This window comes from Cydia strobilella, chromosome Z (assembly GCF_947568885.1).
Source record: "Cydia strobilella chromosome Z, ilCydStro3.1, whole genome shotgun sequence".
NCBI classification, from domain to species: domain Eukaryota; kingdom Metazoa; phylum Arthropoda; class Insecta; order Lepidoptera; family Tortricidae; genus Cydia; species Cydia strobilella.
In genome coordinates this window covers 14,232,625-14,254,934 of record NC_086068.1, presented here as the reverse complement: position 1 = coordinate 14,254,934, position 22,310 = coordinate 14,232,625, and the positions used below count along the sequence as shown (strand labels likewise).

The 22,310-nt window shown below is 37.0% G+C and overlaps 2 protein-coding genes and 1 long non-coding RNA gene across 3 annotated transcripts in view; 1 reads left to right on the top strand and 2 right to left on the bottom strand.

Moving 5' to 3' along the window:
* The window catches only part of LOC134754481 (facilitated trehalose transporter Tret1-like), a 75,141-nt gene that overhangs the window by 857 nt on the left and 51,974 nt on the right, over positions 1–22,310 (top strand). The window contains exons 2-3 of the mRNA XM_063690814.1: positions 20,610–20,742; positions 21,927–22,031. Of these exons, the coding sequence (XP_063546884.1) occupies positions 20,610–20,742; positions 21,927–22,031 (238 nt within the window). The remainder of the gene's footprint in view (positions 1–20,609; positions 20,743–21,926; positions 22,032–22,310) is intronic.
* On the bottom strand, positions 133–19,965 carry LOC134755106 (uncharacterized). Its single transcript, XM_063691583.1, has 6 exons — positions 19,728–19,965; positions 17,906–18,190; positions 16,925–17,088; positions 12,860–13,118; positions 11,583–11,675; positions 133–285 (listed from the first exon to the last, which is right to left on the bottom strand). The coding sequence occupies exons 1-6, from the start codon at positions 19,896–19,898 to the stop codon at positions 133–135; spliced, it is 1,125 nt and encodes a 374-aa protein (XP_063547653.1). The 5' UTR covers positions 19,899–19,965.
* Positions 4,261–7,310, bottom strand: LOC134754750 (uncharacterized). Its single transcript, XR_010128973.1, has 3 exons — positions 7,118–7,310; positions 6,362–6,468; positions 4,261–5,502 (listed from the first exon to the last, which is right to left on the bottom strand). It is a non-coding gene; the product is annotated as an uncharacterized LOC134754750 (long non-coding RNA).

The window sequence follows — 22,310 nt, the reverse complement described above, 5'->3', positions numbered from 1 at the left end:
CCTTATTTCGAACACAGTGCTTTGATTGATACAATACACTTCGGTACTTGAACAAGTTTTTTTATGAAATAATTCTTAATTGGAATAAACATAATCATATTATTAATATACCTACCTAAATTATATAAGTTATTAAACATCGAAGACTTGGTTCGCTTTGGCGCTGGTGCTTGCTGTTGTCCTCGGGTTGCTCGTGGACTTGCTCCGAGTTACTGCCCGTAGTTTCTGTTGTAACTTAGCGGTCATGGAACGCATGGTATTAGTCCTCTGTAATGTTTTTTCTTCCTGCAAACAGAGTAATTCTAACATAATTAGACACACGGGCGATATACCATGCACAACCCGTTACGTAACATTGTTTTTTATTTGAATTTTTAACTAGGGAACGCGTTCACACGCATATATTGTTTTCACCTCAGCAGCTCGAACAAGCCTACTTTCCTCACTCCAGGGAGTGAAACAATGTAGCTTTTTAATTTAGTGAAGGCCATGAACTGCCACTTCATACTTCGGAGTCTATTACAAATTCGAAATACATATTTGAACTTCAGTCGCTATCCCTTTCTATTCGTTAAGAAAACAGAAAGTGACAGGAATAGGTCGATTCATAGTTCGACATTCAAATTTCATAGTAGACGCCCTAAACACCGCTAACAAGTAACACGTTCGAAAACTCGCAAATTAACTAAATATTATAATTTTTAAGAAATAGTTTTAAATGTATTTTTAAAATTAAAAATATTTAAACATAATGTTTAGTAATGAAGCCAGTGCACTTGCGGATAAAACACGTAAATGAGTAATTCTAGTCTTAATAATTGTTATTTCTGTGCACGTATACCACGCCACGAGTGCGGTTTCTGAACGCTACCTAAAAAAAAATTGCGTTAGCGCCATTTCATTATTTTTTAATTCTTCTTTTCTTGTTTGGTAATACATATTAAGTATTTAGTGTTGAATAATATTAAAATAAAGCGAAAAATATGAGTGATTCCAGTGAAGATGACAATATTTTGACTCCAGAGGAGTTAAAAAGAACAGTAAAGGAAGCAGAGTTAAATTTCCTCCCGGCAAAATCGCGCGAGAGATATCTAAAAGCCTATGATTTATTTAACAATTGGAGGCAACAAAAGAGTGCCAACACCTGCTCAGAAACAGTACTTCTGTCCTATTTCATTGAGCTATCGCAGACGAAACAACCATCAACAATGTGGGGTATATACTCAATGTTAAAAGCAACTTTAACAACAAAGAAAAATATCCACATTGACAAATATCCAAAGCTCATTTCATTCTTGAAAAGGACTTCAGTAGGCCATAAATCGAAAAAATCCAAAGTTTTTACGGCCTCAAACATCGAATCATTTTTAAATGAAGCCCCGGACTGCTCTTTTCTCGCTGCAAAAGTAAGTGTGATCTGTAATCTGTAACTAATTATAGTATTTGTTGCACAATATCTAAATTAACAGTGCCGTATTTAATGTACCTAATTCACTAAACAATTGTCACGTTTAGGTTTTAAATACTCATATTTCGTATTTTTATTGCAGGTCATCCTCATTATAGGAATAAACGGAGCGTGCCGCACAAGCGAACTTTTAAATTTGACTGTGAATGCCGTTGAAAAACACTCAGATGAATTGCTATTAATAAACTTACCAAATACGAAGACAAACATTGACAGGTCCTTTGTTATTCGTAAGGAATATGCACATGTTGTCGAGAAGTACAAAACATTACGCCCTCCTAACACGAAAACAGATCGATTTTTCTTGCAGTATCGCAATGGCACATGTTTTAGACAGCCTATGGGAATTAACAAAATAGGCAGGACTCCGAGAGAAATTGCCAGTTATTTAAAATTACAAGAGCCGCAGCTCTACACCGGACATTGGTTTAGGCGAACGTCTGCCACGCTTTTAGCAGATTCAGGCGCCGACCTAACCACATTAAAACGCCACGGCGGATGGCGGTCGAATACGGTTGCAGAGGGCTACATCGAAGATTCAATAGAGAATAAGAGTAAAATCAGTAAACGTATAGTTGAAACCATACACTTGAACCAGCCCTCAGACCCGTGGTCTCGTCCTGGTACATCGAGAGACATGACATGAATACTGACTTGAATCAGCCCTCAGACCCGTGGTCTCGTCCGGGTACTTCCAGAGACACGAATACTGACTTGAACCAGCGCTCAGACCCGTGGTCACGTCCTGGTACTTCCAGAGATATGAATATTGAAAACCGTCCCGAGTCGCCTACCTTTACTATTCTTCCATCACAATCGCAATCATCGGTTACAAATAGTCAAGTCGCGAACACAACCATCACTGTTCCTAACAAAACTGTTACTTTTAATTTACAGAACTGTAATAATTGTACGTTTAACTTTTAATTTTTTGATTCACGTGTTTTTGCAATTGATATTTCTAGAAGCTTTCATTTCATTCATGAATGTAAATAAAGGTGGTTAACTTTACTTGATGTTGAATTTTTTTACCTATAATATGTTCTCACTACTGAGGTGAAAAGTTGTATGTGTCACGCGAGAGTAAAGTTATTTTACATCTCGTGTTTTTGAGTCCCTCGCTACACAGAAAAAAAATAGTTCTCTAGCCAAGTAAATCCTCTTGTGTCAAGATATTTTGTGTTTCCTATATAAGGAAACAATAAAATTCTTGCGTCAAGATATAAAAGGTTTCAAATTTTATTATTTAAGGTAAAAAAATCAATACTTTATCCGAGCTATAAAAAGTTTTTTTTTAAAAAGCTCAATATTCCCACCAAGAGCGTTTGCGTTTTGTTTTATGTATTGTATTTTTCGAATTGAACCTAAGTGTCTTAGTGCAATACTTAAAGAACTTGTGTCAAGAAACTTTGTTTCTTGGGGTATAGACTCATAATTTCAATCGAGAATTGCATTTCTCCACGAAAACAAGAAAACGCATTGGCTTAAGAGTATGTTACTCAATGTAATTTTTTTATTTTTTCACACCAAGAGCCGAAATTTCTTAGCGTATGAAACCGGTAACTTAAGTCAAATCATAGTATTTTCTGAATTGAATCTTAAGTGTCTCAGGGCAATACTTAAAGAACTTGTGCCAAGAAACTTTGTTTCTTGGGGTTAGATACTCATAATTGAATTGAGAATTATATTTCTCCATGAAAACAAGAAAAAGCATTGGTTCAAGAGTACGTTACTCAATGTAAAATATGATATTATTTATATCTAGAGTAAAAATTTCTTAGCGCAAAGTTTAGTATGTTTTGAATAAAGAATTAATTTTCTTAAACCAAGATGATTTTCGTGATTCGTTGAAGATGTAATGTTTGTAGTTCTAAACTTTTCCATATGTTGAAGCGAGATACTACTGTTGCTTATGACAATTCAAAAGTTACTTGAGGTTAATAATTAGAATGTTTTAAATCAAAAGTTGTCCTCTTCATCAAAGATATTAATATTATTTTATGTAAAAGCTTGAATATTTTAATTAAGATATGTTTAACTGATAAACAAAACAGCTTTGTTCGAAATAGGCCATTGTTTTATGATTAGTTTTAATAAATACATCATAAGTACGCTTGTTTGTTATTTAGGCATATAATGTCCGTTTTCCTTCAAATAATAGGAACACATGTTTATATAATAAACTGGAATTTAATGCAAGTACATGGTTTAGGCAAATCAACCATAAAACTGTAATAATGACAACCTAGTGGTTGTCATTATTACATCATTGCATTGGCATTGATCATTGGTAGTCCATATGGCGTATTTCGATACAATACTGTTTTGTTTATCAGTAAAACATCTTGATAAAAATATTCAAGCTTTTACATAAAATAATTATCCTTGATTAAGACAATATGTGATTTAATTAATTATAAACATTTATTTCAAGTAACTTCTGAATTGACGTAAGCAATATTAGTATCTCGCTCTAAAACATAGAAACAGTAGACTACAAAGAGATGTATCCACTTTTGGACCTTATTACAACGCAAAAAGTGGTTACATCTCTTTGTATTCAAAAAAACAACAAACATTACATCTTCAACGAATTACAATAGTCATGTTGGTTTATAAAAAATAATCCTTTACATCAAAAATCTTGTCTACGTTAACATGACTCAAGGGCACACAAGGACAAACAAAAAACCCAGATTATAATGTTAACGTACACAACCTCTACCTACTTTTTTATTATTTTATGTAGGAAAAGTGGGTAACCCTAATAAATAATATCCAAAATAATTAACATGTATTTATTTATTAAAAGTCATAATATTATTTTGCCTCTATCAAGGTTGTACCTATTGCAATTTAAAAATTCACAACATAAAATTAAATTTCTAAAGTAACCCTCTCATTCATAAGTCTCTCAGGTCTCAATTACTTAATTTATGCTTTGTGTCGTTTTAATAAAGACAACTGTCGAAGTGAGAGATAAGGACAAAACATAAATTAACTAATTGAGGCATGAGAGACGTTTATAAGGGGGTAAGTATATTCAAGTAAGTACCTATTTCAGATGAACCGGAATAATTGCGCCAGTTGAGGTAAATGCGTCTTTTTACCATTACAAGAAAATGTTATTTAAGTGTAAAGAAAATTAATTATACTAAAAGCGGTCTTTCATCGGTGCCTGAAATGGCCTAATTGTCGCCTTGGTAAAATTTCGTCGAACCCTATCTATCTTCTTGTAATTCTAAAAAGACTCACTTACCTCAACTGACGCATTTGTCCCAGTCGACCTTAACCATAAACAGCTGACAGAGTGACGCCATTTTAGCGAGCAAACTGCCGCGCGAGGATGGGTCGTTTGCTTCGCGCGGCAATTTCCTCGCGAGGTTGCTCGCTCTGTGGAGAACCCCCTAATTTTAAAACTACAAAGTGTCATATTTAATTTAAAGTAATTTACTGTACGTATACTTAACTATGTATAGATGTTAGGCACCTGCCATATTAGGTCATATACTTAATCATCTAATACAACTATGTATTTATACAATGAAATGTACAATGTATTTATTTATAAAAAGTCTCATGAATAAACATTTATTTTGCCTCATTAAGTTTGTACTTATTGCAGTTTAAAAATTCACAACATAAAATTAAACTTACAAAGTAACCATAAACGTCTCTCAGGGCTCAAATACTTAATTTAAATACTTAATCAGTAATCACCTAAAGGTTCGACCACACCGCTGCTTAAAAAACGGTGAGGGTACGGAATCGCAGTGACGCGTCGTAAGCGTAACGATTTTATCGCATGCCCTTGCATTTGGGTATCGCACATAAAATACATGATACATTTTAAATAGTAGATCAAATGCTTTGCTTGCGCAATCGAATACATACTTTATGTCATCAATGACCATTTACAAACAGGTGAAATTATGTAAGCTGCCTTGTAGTAAGATGTACGGCTGCACTGACAGATTCCGCGCCAAATTCTTAGATTTCTGTTCTTGTATCTTCTTGTCGATATCTCCGGCGGTCTGAAATCAAATAACCATTATAAGTGATATGCTAAGCAGACGATGTACAGTAGCGGCGATAGTAAGAATTATTAGTTAAACAATTCGTTTGAATAACAAGTTTGCTATGAAGTTCAAATTACCAGTAATACAATTCCCATGATATGATATTGAAGTAATTTTTTCACTGATATTTCTATTATTGAGAGGTCTTTCTATAACATACCACATAAAAAAGTACTCAAATAGGTAGCCTATAAGGGTACACTATTTTCTGAAAACTCCCATTCAAGGATTAATACGCATAAATAGAAACGCATTATGAGCGTCACTTGCACCATCCCACTAACCCGGGCTAACCGGTTAAACCCAGTGTCAAATTATACTAGAAACCATGGTAACTCCAGCCACTTCAGGTTTAACCGGCTAATCCCAAATTAGTTGGCTTAAGAGTCTCCGGCAAGCTCGGCCGAATTTCACCTTCCCATATAAACGGAGTTCCGTTCTCATTTTGAAAATACAATACAATACAAATACGCTTTATTGTACACCTCATTACAGGAAACAATACAAAGAATACAGTAGATAAGAGGTTACGTGTTGGATTGTAATGAAACTTTGCACATACAATGACATGAGGTCTGAAATTAGTTTATCCTATTGTAAGTACAAAGTTTCAGAGCAAATTAGCTTATCGTTTTAAAATGAGAGCGGAACTACGTTTGTATGGAGAACCGAGCTTGCCGGGGGCCCTTAATCCTGGCACACGCAATTGGCCCTAAGGAAGCTTTTGCCTGCGATTTATTGAAATATTGTTCACTCACGTTCACTCATAGCCTCATAAGTCTCATAACATAATACACATAAGTAGGTAACTTACGTCTGTTTGTACGATGATGCCTTGATGAGTATTTGACAGTTCTGGAAAGTCTGCCTTTTGGAGGGATTAAGTACGCCAATAAGCTTCCGGTACCGGAATCCTTTCATCTATTAACAAAATATAGAATTAGAATTTGGAGAAAACTATTAATATTAAAGGAGCTGATATGTGGCAATACATTCGTACATCATACAGCTTTACATCATACATCTTACAATACAAACTTTAAACTCTTTCAGAATTATAATACCTGATGTTATATTAATAATGTACCTAATAATATTACACGAAAAGGTAAAGGGAACCGCATACCTTCATCTGTTATGGCACTCAATGTTTCGATTAGAGAGAGTGCATTTTTATAAGTTAATGTACCTATAATATGTAACTAACAACTATGGATTTATGTCCGAAATAAAATTATTTTATTTATTATTATTATTAACTTCGGTGATTGGACGAGAACCTCGAGATTGGAAAGAAATATGGGTCAGACTATACCAAAGGGGGGCCGGCTTGTCCAATATTTACAAAATAGGACAACAAGACACACAAGATTAAAGAAAAACATAGGTAATCTATCTTTGCTTAGGCTTTACCACGGAAATATCCACGCCGCCCACGCCATTGATAGGCACAACCTAAATCTTTCGTCCAAACAGATCGGGTGACATTTAGATATAATTATAATAATACTTACTTACCACTACACGTAAATGAATTTATAATTACTTGAATAACTGACTAGGTACTTACCAAGAAAAATTTTCACCACTTCGGGTGGCATGCCCCACGAATGAAGTAACACGCTCGTTTCTTCCATTATTTCTCTTATAATAAACTTGAGTCCCCTGTGGCCACGTACAGCAGCAGATCACACACAAATAATAATAAACTAATATCCTGATATTCGTGATATCCATAAACACATAAACGGTAAGCGGCGCAAGCGTTGAATATGTTCCGGAAGAGATTGGAGATAGATTGGAGAAAAAAATAACGATAGGGAACTGAAAGTTGAGTGTTGCCAATTTACAAATTTTATTTCCCGGTTCCCGGGAATTTTAAGGCTTTAAATGACACAAATGGATACATGTGTGTGTGTGTGTGTGTGTAATGTGTGTTGAATGTGATTCACACCACAGATTATTAACTAGTATTCACACGATGAATTGAATTGAAGGTTTGCCAGAGAGCAATGGAGCGCAGCATTCTAGGTGTCACAAGGATGGATCGCATCCGAAACACTACACTGCTCTCCAGAACAGGCATAGCTGACGTAGGGGAGAAGACCGCTAGGCTGAAGTGGGACTGGGCAGGTCACGTCTGCCGCATGCATCCGGATAGGTGGGCTAGTATAGCCACCAAGTGGATGCCGCAAAAGAAGCGCGGACGTGGCAAGCCCAGGCGGAGATGGCGGGACGACTTAGACACCTTCACTAATAACTGGCCGGAAACAGCTCAACAACGGGAGTCATGGAAATCTAACCTCTCCCTTAGATTTTGCCCAGCAGTGGGATACTACAGGTTATTAAAAAAAAAAAAAAAACACGATGGCGGTGGCGCTTTTTATTAAGCGTTGTTGGATTTCGACTTTAAGCGCTGGTCGTTAAATCGAATTTAGCGTGCGGACGAATTAAAGCGCTTTTTAACGCGCGTTGTCAAACCACTCAAACGCAACTTGTCACTGTCAGTATGTAAGAACAATGAAAACTATACTGATCCCCTTCTTTAGGGTGCTAGTACTAGCGTAAGACAAAGACAGTATGATTCTCTCTGTCTATATGCTTGAAATGAGACTGCCTGGCTTGACCAAACTATATATATTATAGACTGGCAAACACAAATTAGTTGATCAAACCAAATTGTCAGTAAATAAAAACAAAAAAAGCGGCCATGTGCGAGTCGTACTCGCACACGAAGGGTTCCGTACCATTATCTATAAAAACGGTTACCCATCCAAATACTGACCTCGCCCGACGTTGCTTAACTTCGGTGATTGGACGAGAACCTCGAGATTGGAAAGAAATATTTATTTTATTTTGTTTTTAGTATTTGTTGTTATAGCGGCAACAGAAATAGGTACATCATCTGTGAAAATTTCAGCTGTCTAGCTATCACAGATCACGAGATACAGCCTGGTGACAGACGGACGGACGAACGGACAGACGGACGGACAGCGAAGTCTTAGTAATAGGGTCCCGTTTTTACCCTTTCGGTACGGAACCCTAAAATCTATACTCATCCTTTTCTTTTCGGTGCTTGTACTGGTGTAAGACAAAGATAGTATGATTCTCTCTGTCTATGTTTGAAATGAGACAGTCCTTTAACAAACTATACAAACTAAACGGATAATCACAATTACCAATTTAAAGACATTTTTTGTGCAGTGGCAACACCACGAAAAGTGTAAGAAACTCTAAAGTTTTTAATATTCCGTTTAAGATATGACTTTTTTATATGGCGTATTATTCTTTTATTTAAATATCTTGAATCATCAATGTAGTTTCAAGAATATCAAACCAAGCATTAGTAAAATCAAGCCAAGAACGTATTAACTCTTGACGCAAAACTTTGTTATTATTCGATTTTAACTTGTTGATTCTCGAGTGGAGATTGTAGACATTAAATCAAGAATATGGGATATGAAGCCAAGAATGTAATAAATCTTGACGTAAATCCGTGTTAATTTTTGATTTAAGAGCTTCTTGAATTTTAAAAGGAGTTGATAAGCATCAAACCAAAAGTTGTTAAAATCAAGCCAAGAATGTATTAGCTCTTGACGCAAAACTTTGTTATTATTCGATTTAAACGTGTTGATTTTCGAATGGATCTTGTAGACATTAAATCAAGAATTTGGGATATGAAGCCAAGAATCTAATAAATCTTGACGTAAACCCGTGTTAAGTTTTGATTTAAGAGCTACTTGAATTTCGAATAGAGTTTTTAAGCATCAAACCAAGAATTATTAAAATCAAGCCAAGAATTAACTAAATCTTGGCGTAAAACCGTGTATTTTTTTATTTGAACTTCTTATATCTCGACTGTAGAATGTATATGTCAAACCAAGAGTTAATCGCTCTTGCCTAAAAACTTAAAAGTCTCAAAGTAAAACTTTGGTGCTTCTTCTTTGAAATAGCTTTGGCTCTTGACTATAGGTTGAAAACATCAAATCAAGAATTAATCGCTCTTGCCTAAAAACTTAAAAGTCTCAAAGGAAAATTTTGGTGCTTCTTCTTTGGAATTGGGTAATATTTTTGGTTTGATGAAGAGTTACTCAAGCTAAAACCGCTTTTTAAGAGCGTGCAATATCTCTTGCTAAGACGTTTTTTTATTGCGGCGAATAATTAATATCTTAACTCAAATCACTACCTTTAGCTTCAAAAATGTGTAAAGATAAAACTAAATAATTTTTATTCTGCTTTAAAAAATCATGATGTTTTTAACTCAAGACATATTTATTGGACCAAGCAATTTATTATTTTCTTTAAGCAACCGTGCGCAAGAGAGTTTTGCGTTTTGAGTTAAGATATCTTTTTTATCTGTGTACGCTCAAGATTCTAACTTAGAATCACTCGCTTCGCTCGTGATTCAATTATAGAATCTTTCGCTTACTCGGGACTCAAAATCAACACTCGCATGAAAAACCAACTTTCCTCTCTTGTTGCACAAATAACTATTTATTATTTACCGCAAACGCGATTAAAATAATAACAAAGGTATTTTAGCGACTTTCCGGTACTTTGCGCAACGTAATTGTAACTTTTAGGTAAAAAATGGTCACTAAGTGTTACGTAATGTTTAGGGGGGGGGGGGGCTCCAACTAAACGTTACGGTGCGTTACACGGGGGGGGGGTCAAAGTCTTCAAAAATTGTGTTACGTAATATTTGAACGCTCCCTAACCCACTTGCACTGTTTTTTTTTAATGAAGACAAAGGTACTGAAAACATGCTTACTTACACGTAAAATTGATATTACCACTTACACGTAAAATTGATATTACCTATCTGGGTTTGTCTTCTAACAAACTATTGTCACGTAGAAAAGAAATAAACTGCCATGCTTGGGCGCTTTCAAAAATAAATATTGAAAACCTGATTCTCACAGATCCTGGTTTTTTTGGGTTCTTGCAACTCAGAATCACTAGCATATTCAATCCTAATGATAAAAAAAGTCCCAAAAATTTGTATGAAAATTATACATTCCACCACGTCTCGCACATACAAGTGAAAAAAAAATTCGCACTAAAACGTGACGTAGTGGAATGGACATTTTGAGACATCTTTTTTATGGCAAGATGGAGAATGCTGTCGATTCTGAGTAGAATGGGCCCAAAAAAGTCCAGATTTGATGGAATCAGGTTTTTAATATTTATTTTAGAAAACGCCCACCTACATCTAGTTTTAAAGCGTGGCGTGGTAGGTATTTAGTATTTGGGTAAATAACGTATCCGAATTAACTTTCCCTACCTTATATTTAAATATGACGAAAATAAACTAGGTATGTAACGCATATATAGTTATAGATATGTTATGTCGACACGCACGAGTATCCGTACAAGTCGGAATAACGTCGTTGATTATGGTACTTATACAACAGTGGCTTATTTTTGAATGAAACTCCCTTAAAATAGAAAATAAACCGATACATTCCTCAATTTCCTCATTCTTATTTAAATATATTTTAGCGATAGGTACTAGAAATATAATACTGAAGGACGAGGTCAAATGATGTACAGTCTGCGTCAATAGTAGAGCATAAAACAAGGCGCCAAAAGTATCTGCCACCCTGGAATACTTTTCCAAATAGAGATATATATCTACAGCCTGCGTTTACCTAAAAGTTACTGTTACAGTCGAATTGTTCTACATATAGGTAGAGACATATCTCTTTTAGTTAAGCTGTTAGAGACTGAAAGATACTTTTGTTGACTCGTAGCTTGATCCGTATTAATTGTGATGTGATGCCGACTGTACATAGGTACACTTAAAATACTGAGGGCGTCCGCTAGATCACAATTATAATTACCTACATATATTGACAATTATTATTGTGTGTCTTCCATTTATTATTATATTGTGTTTATAGATATTAAGTATAATTATATACCTCTAGTAATGACGTCCGACGGTATTCTAACCTAACCCAAAAAGCTTATTTAGTGATCTACCTACCTCTCCAAAATGTTTTTAAACAATAAATTGAGGTGATTAAAAATACTTCTCCATCCGCGAAGTTCGCCTGGTTGATTTGTTGCAGCTTCTGTCTAGTTAGCACATCGGAGTAGTCACACGAAGATGATTCTGAAGACACCTAAAAACAATGAAAATTTTCAGGAAAAACCCAAAGCATGTGTTTAAGATGCTAATTGGGGAAAATTAGTCGTTGTATTGACCTTATAGGTTCAATTTGCTAACACGATTTCACTGTTTACCTACAGTTAGACCAAGACAAGTCTGCAACGGATTTGTTTGATAGCACACGCAGTGACTGTAGGTAAGTGTTATTTTAAACGTCACACTTCTATGAAATTATGACTTATCCGAACTCTTGAACTGCGTGTGCTATCAAAATGGTTGCACACTTATCTTGTTTTAACTCTAACTCGTTCTTTTATTTTTATCGGCAGACCCATTCGTATCGAATTTCGTACACCGCGAAGTTGCAACAGTTAAATGTGCCATTCTCAATCATAAGGGTACTTATTGTCGGTTGTTAATAAGGCGCTATTTCCATATAGCTTCAATTGAAAATCAACCTTATTGACAAGCGACAAAATGTCACAAATATGTATAAAATGCGTAGGGGCATAGAGATACCGCACGTACCTAGAAGCTTATATAGTTACAAGGGCTATAGTTGCTATATATAATTGGTATGAATTTACTTTATATATATATATAGTTTTTGGCGAACCGTGAGCATTCTAAGTAATGTATGGTTGGGCACAGACTCTAACATTACGGTAATATAGTACCAATAAGAATTTAAATGTTTAATAGCGCTTGTCACGCCATCATAACAATTACCTAACGACATTTATATTACTAATGTATTTAAAATCTTTACCTACCCACTTAGGTTTTGTTTCTGTGTGGGCAAAGCTAGGCAAAACAAACGAATGCTTTAGGGGTTCACTACCTACTGCAGGCCCTACATCACAGAATAACTAATCTACATACAGGGGCCCATTTCTCAAACGGTATTAGACTAATATTATTAGTCCACGAACTATCAAGTCGTATGGGTTACCATGGGCACCATGGCAACACACTAATACTAATATTAGACTAATACCGTTCGAGAAATGGGCCCCAGTGTAATTCATAATCCTTTACCATAGTTTTTTCTCGGAAACGTTCGCATTTGTTGTGCTACTCCAGTGCTTTTAATTAGTACTGAGACTGACTGAAATAGCATGACACGTTTGTACTTTTCCGTGAAAAGACGATGGATAGAAAGGATATGGACTATTCTGTAATACATGCACATTGTACCGGAACTAGCGACGTCCGCTGGACTCTGTGAATGTCGCGAGAGCACGCAGCCGGGGATGTGAACACTGGATCTACGCGGAGCCTGTTGTCTTCATTAGCGTTAAATACAAAGAATGAGTTGGCCAGGGGTGGCAGGAATTTGGTGAGGACGTGCCAGGCCGCCAGCGCTGCGCAGAGGAGGGCTGCGGACACGGCGAATACGGGGGCAAAGCCGAGCTTTTCCACCGGCAGGCCGCACTCGGCCTTACGCTCGTCGAACCTAAAACATTTTGCACTTGCAAAATAGATTTACGTCTCACGCATGCATCCGGATAGGTGGGCTAACTTAGCCATAGCCACCTAGCCGCCAAGTGGATGCAGGCGGAGATGGCGGAAAGACTGACGCCTTTCTTAACAACTGGCCGGAACAAGCGCAAAATCAGGAGTAATGGAGAAACAGGGGAGATGCCTTTGCCCAGCAGCGGGATACTCAAATAGGCTAAGTATAAAAAATTAAAATAGATGTCCTTCCGGATAAAGCCACCTGTAGCCGTAGCTGGATCCGAACCAGCATTCGCGACCAGGGATTAAATTAATCACTTTTCTTAGTAGCATAAAAGTTGTTTTTTAATACAGTTGCTCAAAAAGTGCTACTTTACGTAGCTGTTTAGAGTGCGGAAAGTTGGTATTCGCGACTTAGTGCTTTTTACTATTCCAATTTTTTTAAATTTTTACTTGTTCCAATTCATGACTACTTATTGATGAGTGTTCCTTTAAACGTCGTTAATAAACATAAAAACCTACTGTTAATGTAAGAATACGAAAAATTTATTTTGTTACTTACCTTTTTAATCATTATAACACGTGTATTTTTTTATATTGAAGATTAAAAAACCGTTCTTTATAAGTTGTCTGAATTCCGTTCCAAATAGCTATGGAAGGGAGAGGTAGGAATAGCTGCCGAAACGCCTGTCAAAGAAGGCGTTTTTTCTTTCAACATTCGATATTGTTTTAGTACAGAATAACTAATAGTACTACCGTACAGAAAATTCACTCCTTCACAAAAGTCAGATTTAGGTATAAAATTATACCTATACTCGCCGCCTGCAAGCAAAATTGAAACTTATAACCGCGCACGAACCGTGAAGCTTCTTTGCGCGCCGCAGTTTTATGACCGAGCTGCGAGTGTCGGCACGGGGTTGTCACTTGACAAGTTTTTGTAGCTATACCTACTGATTCATTATTTTTAAGACAAATATGTAGGAATTACAAACGTTGATTCTGTAAACATATTTTTTTTATCCGGAGATAGTATGTCTGATTCTCACGGAAGTATGTATGCCACAGAAGTACTTATTCCTTTGAAAATATGTCAGTCTATATAGTCCGGAATTTGAAAAAATGTTATTTCTACTTCCTTGTTCTTCCGTTTATTCAGACATCCGTAAACAGAACAATATCTATAGATTTAGGGTTCGAATGCATTATGTATTTTCAATTTTGCGCGAGTCGAGCGGCAGCCCATTGCCATACGCCTGCCCGGGAGGCGCGCCGGCTTAATGTACCTAAACTGCGAAGTGACACCCCCCTGGTTTTAGCAACTGTATTAAAAAACGTCGTTCGATACACGTGCGGAAATGTGATTCTTCACTCGTCCCGGATATCTCGGTACTCGTGAAATAATGACATACTTTCCGCACTAGCATCGAAATGTACTATTTCACCACACCGGCTGGTGAAGGCTCTCGATTGTTCGAAAACGAAATGTGATTCTTCACTCGTCCCGGATATCTCGGTACTCGTGAAATAATGACATACTTTCCGCACTAGCATCGAAATGTACTATTTCACCACACCGGCTGGTGAAGGCTCTCGATTGTTCGAAAACTGATGAGATAGTTGCATTTTATCCACGTGTGGCAAAGTAATCTAATGCAAATTTTGACCTAATAATAATGTTCAGTTGGATTATTTGATTTTGTTTGATATTTTTACAGTTAGTATTTCCTTTCCTTGCGTTGGTGTAGTGATAAATTTTGTGTTTCACTCGGTGGCAAAATTTGTTTAAACCTCGTGCCTTGAAATCCTCGCAACGCTCAAGATTCCACTTTTCGAACCACTCGCTACCCTCGTGGTTCAATTTTGAAATCTTTCGCTTGTTCGGGTATCGGGTATTAAACAACAAGTTTGCCCCCTTCTAAAACAATAGTAGATTGTACAACAAGGGCATAAAGCGATCCATTTTTATCCGAGGCAATTTATTGGTCCGAGCGCAGGACCAATGTAGCCGACGATAAAAATTGACATTTATGCGTGAGTATACACTGCTTTTCACTTCGATTGTGAGTAAAATATACAAAAATATCCAGTATTTTAGGTTATTTTACCGTATTTATTCAAGACTTAAGAAAATTGTACTTGGGCCGGTCAAGGGCGCGGGGAACGCCGTTCGGGGGCGCGCCGGCAGTTGTATGGCAGATATTGGACTAAATTGCTAACCCAGGTAGCAAAGTGACGTCAGCGACATACAAATAACCTCATAATGAAGTCATTTATACTGGATAAGGACGTAACGGACGTCATAATCACGTCTAAATGCTACCTGGGTGGTCAATAAGGGTCGTCATAGATGATTTTACTTTATGCACTAGAGCTTAAAAAGCGATTTCATGTCGTCTATGCACGACTTAAAGTCGAACTTCACGAGCATGAGCAGGGAGTGTTTTAAATCGACACGAGTTGCGAATTAGCACGTGCATCGTACAACGTTTTATACAGTACATATGGCCCTTTAAACTTTCGACATGCACGAAATGTGCTCTTTTACGCACTAGTGCGAGAAAGTAGCACCATAATATATGTACTGTAATAGTTATTTACGATACAAGTGCGGAAAAGAGAAAAATCGAAACGAGTGGCGATAAATTAAAACACGACCGCAGGGAGTGTTTTAAATAGACATGAGTAGCGAATTACCTATTCGCACGTGTATCGTACAACGTTTTACAGTACATATGGCCCTTTAAACTTTCGACATATGCACGAAAAGTGCTCTTTTACGCACTAGTGCGAGAAAGTAGTACCATATGTACAGTAAAACATATTTTTATCCACAGCACGAGAACATACAAAACGAAAAACGTTCTCTAAAACGGCACAACTATAACTATACCTGAATTTTTTTGTGTTTATCAGTGTGTAGGTATCCAAAGGCCGATTTTATATTTTATCGTGCCGTGAACGGTAACGAGAAACGACACGATTTTATCGTCACGCCAGGGACCAAAATGTATGACATTGTATTACAGGGACCAAAATATATGACATTGTATTTTTTCCTTTTGTGGTACAGAACCCTAAAAAGAGCTTTACAGCGGCACTCAACGACATCATAAGAAGGGCGCTCGTCAGCGCCGGCGTCCCCGCTGCTCTGGAGCCCCAGATCGCGCGGGACGATGGCAAGCGCCCCGACGGGATGTCGTTGATCCCATGGAGGATGGGCCGTGCACTGGTGTGGGACGCTACCTGCGCCAATACGCTGGCAGCGTTCTACATTTCATCAACCAGCAGAAATGCCGCGGCGGCGGCCGACGCCCGAGAGCGCTTTAAAGCAAATAAATATAGCTGTCTCGGCGCCAACTACGAATTCGTAGCTTTTGGTGTCGAGACACTCGGTCCATGGGGCAGGGGTGCACGCGGGCTCCACAAGGAGCTCGGAAAGCGGTTGAGGGAGGCAACGGGGGACCCTCGCGCGGGCAGCTTTCTCGCGCAAAGGCTTGCTATCGCGATACAGCGCGGGAATGCTGCCTGCGTGATGGGCACTTTGCCAAGAGGTCAGGGTTTGTTATAGGGATTTTTATTTATTTTTAGGTAGGTTTAGTTTTAATCGTTTTATTTTATAAGTAGTCTTAATTTTGTTTTATACAATTAATGTAAATTTTATTTGCTTTACAGCTATTTTCATAGGTGAAAAATTATACAAATGAGTATTTAGACGACGAATCTTTCGCTGGCTCGTGAGTAAAAATCAGCATCGGCATAAAAACTACTTAACATTCATCTCTTGGTGATCTCTTGTTAACTAACCAGTCAGCAACTCCGCAGTTTTTGATTCCGTCACATACTACGCCGCTAGTAAAACAGTATCTGTTCTCATTGTTGACACATAATGATTCGTTTTTCCTGTAGCATTTTTTCTCGCGGCGTGAGAGCATACGCGCTGCCGTTGCTGTCACCTGGTACATGTGAGCCTGAAAATTCGTGTAGTCAGCAAAGGAGTACGGCATAAACTTATGCAGTATGCCGGGTATGCGTCATAGTAGCTTAAAAAAACGTATCAAGTTTCTTTTTTACCTTACTGTAAACATTCATAAACATATATGCCTTCTTCGGTATACCCAAAATGGAACCCGACACAGCATACACTGTTAACTGTACACTCCTAACTGTACATCACATCGGTGGACGTTATTACAAAAGGCATAACGTCCACCGATGTACAGTTAGGAGTGTTGCTGTTCTGTTTGTACTTACAGAATAGATAGAGTGACCTATCCGATTTTCATCACATAAAAATGCATTAATTTTGTACTATTTGGAAATTATACTGTGAGAAATGTCCAAAAGTTCTGCGCAGCAATAGAATTTTCTAAATTAAAGTGAAAATTCGGAAGGAAAAGAAAAATTGATTGTGCTCGGCAGGGGTTCTGGTGATGGGAGAGATGCAATTCATTCAAGTCACAGGCCAAAGATGTGGCCAGGCTGTGCTGTGAACGACTCTTTTGTGTTGAACTACCTACGAGTTTTTCTCTGTTGTTCACCGTTTGTCTTTGTGCACACTACAAGCAAATTATGTTATTACAACATGTCGAATTAACTGAATATAATAACTATCTAGTTATGATATTCATATTGTAAGATAATGCTTAATTGTTGATTTTAACAAAACGTACTAATGGACTTAGTGATTTCATTTCATTTCTTTCATTCATTCATAACTATATAGGTAGTTATAAGGTCGCCTATACATAGAATAGTAATAATATTTTAATTTATAAAAAGACGAACGTTCATATCTATGTTAATACTGCTGTTACTCCAGAAGTGAAATTTAAATCTTTCCCGAACACTGGTAACAAAATTAGGCGACTTTTTGTTTTTGTCATCGATAGTATCACATATTTTGTAACATTCATCCTTTGTCTTATACACTGTTAGTGCAGTTGGGTTTCGGTAGCAGCTATAGTCCATATTATGTGGATAAAGAATGGATATTATTAAGTACACGTCAGAAGACTCCGCCACAATTTCCACCTGGCAATCGTAGTCGATTGGGTGTAATGTATGAAACACCTGAAACAGGGACGTATTTGTTAATTGAACAAATGTTAAAATAAATTAATATAGTTCAGAAAATATATTATTTGTATTCGCCAAATAACCGTATGTACCCACTCCAACTAATCTATAATTCTGATTGTAATTTGTTGTTCTAAAACTATCATGGATTTTTACTTTTTTTTTCATACCATGTGGGATGTGGGGTATCAAATGGCTTTGTGAATAGATCACAAGTATTTAACATACTGTAATATTTTCACTACTTCGTCTAACAAATTATTAGAAAACGTGCAAAAATTTCACAATCTACAGTTGACTTTGAACTGCTCTAAATTGAAAATGACTAAATGGATCATTCCAAAATACATACCAAGTGACTGTGAATATCCTATATATAACGTTAAAAAATAATTAACCAGATATAACCAAAAATAAGAAAAGTACATCAAGTTGAAAAAGTATAATATTCTGTTACATTAAACTGCAACTATTATTAAAACAAAAAAAAAACCAGACTATTTACATATTTTTTTGAAATGGTCTTTTCACTAGCTTTCATTTGATACCCTCATTGCTATAGTAAGAAAAAAAACAATCCCCCCCCTTTTTTCATTAGCGGGCGCCATTTTCAAAATTTATATAGCCCATATGAGATGTGGTTGAATTCGTCAGAATTGTGTTAGTGACATAGGCTATATAAATTTTGATAATGGCGCCCGCTAATGAAAATGGGAGGGGGGGGGTCGTTTTTTTTTTACTATAGCAATATTGGTACCAAATTAAATCTAGTGAAAAGACCATTTCAAAAATATATGTAAACAGTCTGGTTTTTTGTTTGTTTTAATAATAGTTGCAGTTTATAGTAACAGAAAATTATACTTTTTTTTTCAACTTGATGTATTTTTCTTATTTTTGGTTATATCTGGTTAATTATTTTTTAACGTTATACAGAGGATATTCACAGTCACTTGGTATGTATTTTGGAATGATCCATTCAGTCATTTTCAATTTAGAGCAGTTCAAAGTCAACTGTGAATTGTGAAATTTTTGAAAGTTTTCTAATAATTTGTTAGACGAAGTAGTGAAAATGTTACAGTATGTTATATATTTGTGATTTACTCACAAAGCCCTTTCATTTGATACCCCACATGGTATGATAAAAAAAAGTAAAAGACTTTGTACTGCCGAATTTTTGACGTCACAGTAACTACCCCCACCACTTTCGCGCTTGTCATCTCAAATATTTGTGTTCAGGACATTACACTGAATGCACTGATACCAAATATGTCCATATTTGCGACGACATGAACGAAAATCGATTTCCAGAAGACTTCTAGACCATAAACCACCGTAATATAATGGGTGAATGTGGTGCACATGATACCTAGGTTATTGGATAAAAAACCAACCAATTATTTTTCGTCAGACTGCCCACGCTCCATATAGAAGGGTTAAAATTAACTGCAACTGACTTTACTTAGTGTACTTAGACCTTATTATACTAAGTAACTGAATCTGCCTTAAATTGAGATATGCCCATGGTACTCACCAAGGTAATCGTATCTGATAATCCCATACCAAAAGACAAGTCATACCTAAGAGCACTAGAATAGGCGCAATTGTTAGATACGTCATACGGTCGGTAAAGTATTAGGAGCCCAACACCATTCACAGTCAGAAACAAGCTCAGTAAGACACTTAGACCAAAAGCTTGATACATGATGTCACAATTAAGTTCCTAAATAATGTTGAAACTAATTTTAGCTTGACAAATAACAGCTTCTTGGCGATTTACTTGAAAATACTACATGGTCGCGAACGTCATTTACTTAATTGATAATAATACCGGACAAGTGCGAGTCGGACTTGCCCATCGAGGGTTCCGTACTTTTAAGTATTTGTTGTTATAGCGGCAACAGAAATACATCATCTGTGAAAATTTCAACTGTCTAGCTATCACGTTTGATGAGATACAGCCTGGTGACAGACGGACAGACAGACAGTCTTAGTAATAGTCGTTTTTACCCTTTGGGTTCGGAACCCTAAAAACTTATTGTCAACATATATTTTTAACCACCGACGCAAAAAGAGGGGTGTTATATGTTTGACGCTAATGTCTGTCTGTCTGTGGCATCGTAGCTCTCCAACGGATGGACCGATTTCAATGCGTTTTTTTACGTGAAGCGAGTTTTTTTAAGGGTTTTCTAAGCTATGTTTGATATAAATCAGTTTGGAGAGAAAGAGCTCTTTTCCAAAGTGATGTTAGGCATTTTTGGCATAAAATGGATTTTCTTGGCATATAGAGTAGGCGGTTTAAAAAAAATATAGCTAATAAAAGGTATTCCGTCTCAAATCAAGTAAAGATGTGGTTCCAAAAAAAATAACACTTCCATTTTATGGACAATACTAGTGCGTGGAAACAATGTTGTAGATGGTGGCAGATACGAGTAGAGACGCCGAGAAGACCGACGGGGAGCTCGCAGATCAGTATGGATACAAAAAGGATTTCCGAACAGCACTCCCGCAGTTCCTAGCCGTTAGCGTCAAGAACTTGTTATTACTTGGTAAGTAATCATTGATGTACCTAGTCATCAACGGTAAAAAATACAAACATAATAAATTCACATTAGTCATATGCCTAACAAGAGAATATGTTTTGCGATGAAAGGTGAATTGACATTTGTTACGTATAGCTTGGACCCACGTTTAATTATTTCAGGGTGTTTTTTAAGTAGTTCTATTTTTTTAGGGGGCATTATTTATTTTCACTCATAAATATAAAATACTTATGTAATATAACGTGTTTACAAATGACACTGCCCGACGACATTGACAAGTACTTACCTATTGTTTTATAGTGAGTGTTGAGTGAGTGTCTAAGTAGGTAATTTACTACTATTTAATTATCTAAAGAGGTTGAGACAATATTAACTTGATATTAACTATTTTGTATTGCAATAGTTATTACGCCCTACCTTTATATAACCTAGCTATTACTTAAAATATGCTATGTTGAACAAATATGTTGGGGGCGATCACTACTATACTCGCTTCTCGCTACTCGCTTTGTGTGGTAGGGCACAGGACAGCGGATGTCATTCCAGATCTAGAGCAGAGCCCAACTGGGGAGGTACCTCCACCTTACAGAAAACCGCAGCCAAATAACACTAGACCCTACTAATAGTGTTGTGTTCCTGCCGGTGAGTAAGGTTGCCAGAGCTCGAGGGAGAGGAGTGTTAGGGTCGGCAACGCGCATGTAACTCCTCTGGAGTTGCAGACGTACATAGGCTATGGAGACTGCCTAACATCAGGCGGGCCGTATGCTTGTTTGCCACCGACGTAGTATAAAAAAAATAGGACGAGCACCGATAATTTAATTTGTCGATCAATTGTCGATATAGGAACTTAGGAAGTCCCTACCTGTCAACAAAATTTGCCCCGCGGATTCCTATGTCAGCACATTACAAATAACTGAAATAACCTACTGCTTAAATATAAGTGTATTAGTAACATTGTACTTATAAAAAAAGGTTTAGGTATTACCTACATTACAGTAACTGCCTAATGCATCTGCTCAGAGGTGTGAAATGCTGTACCTAGATATGAACATCGTTGGGTCACCAAGTTTCGATTATGATCAGAGCCAATAACCCATTCTTATAACCCTTCCACTGTCTGGGGCCATCCATTAGAATAAATTGATTCTTTAAATTTGGATGCCATTATGACAGAAGTTATTTAATTTCAGGTTATGGCATGACACTCGGTTTTCCGACAATTCTCATACCTGCAGTGAGCCAACCAGTAGAAGAAGAAGAATTAAGTCTACACCCGTCACAAGTAGCTTGGATTAGTAAGTGACATATATAAGAATAATTTGTTTTACAAAGGGGGACAAAGTGGGAACCCCCCCTCCAACTTTCCCCCCCGCCGGAGATGCTTGGTTTCTGAATTATTCATGGTTATAATTTAAGGTTAAGTATAACAGTGCCAAAGATTGTAATGCAGAGGGGGGGAGAATGAGGTGGACTCCGTGGTGGCTCCGGCGCTGCGGAAGGCGCAGCCCCGCCGCCCTAGCGTAAGAAAGTGCGGCACCACTCGATGCCTGCACTTTCTTACGGCGGGCAGGGGC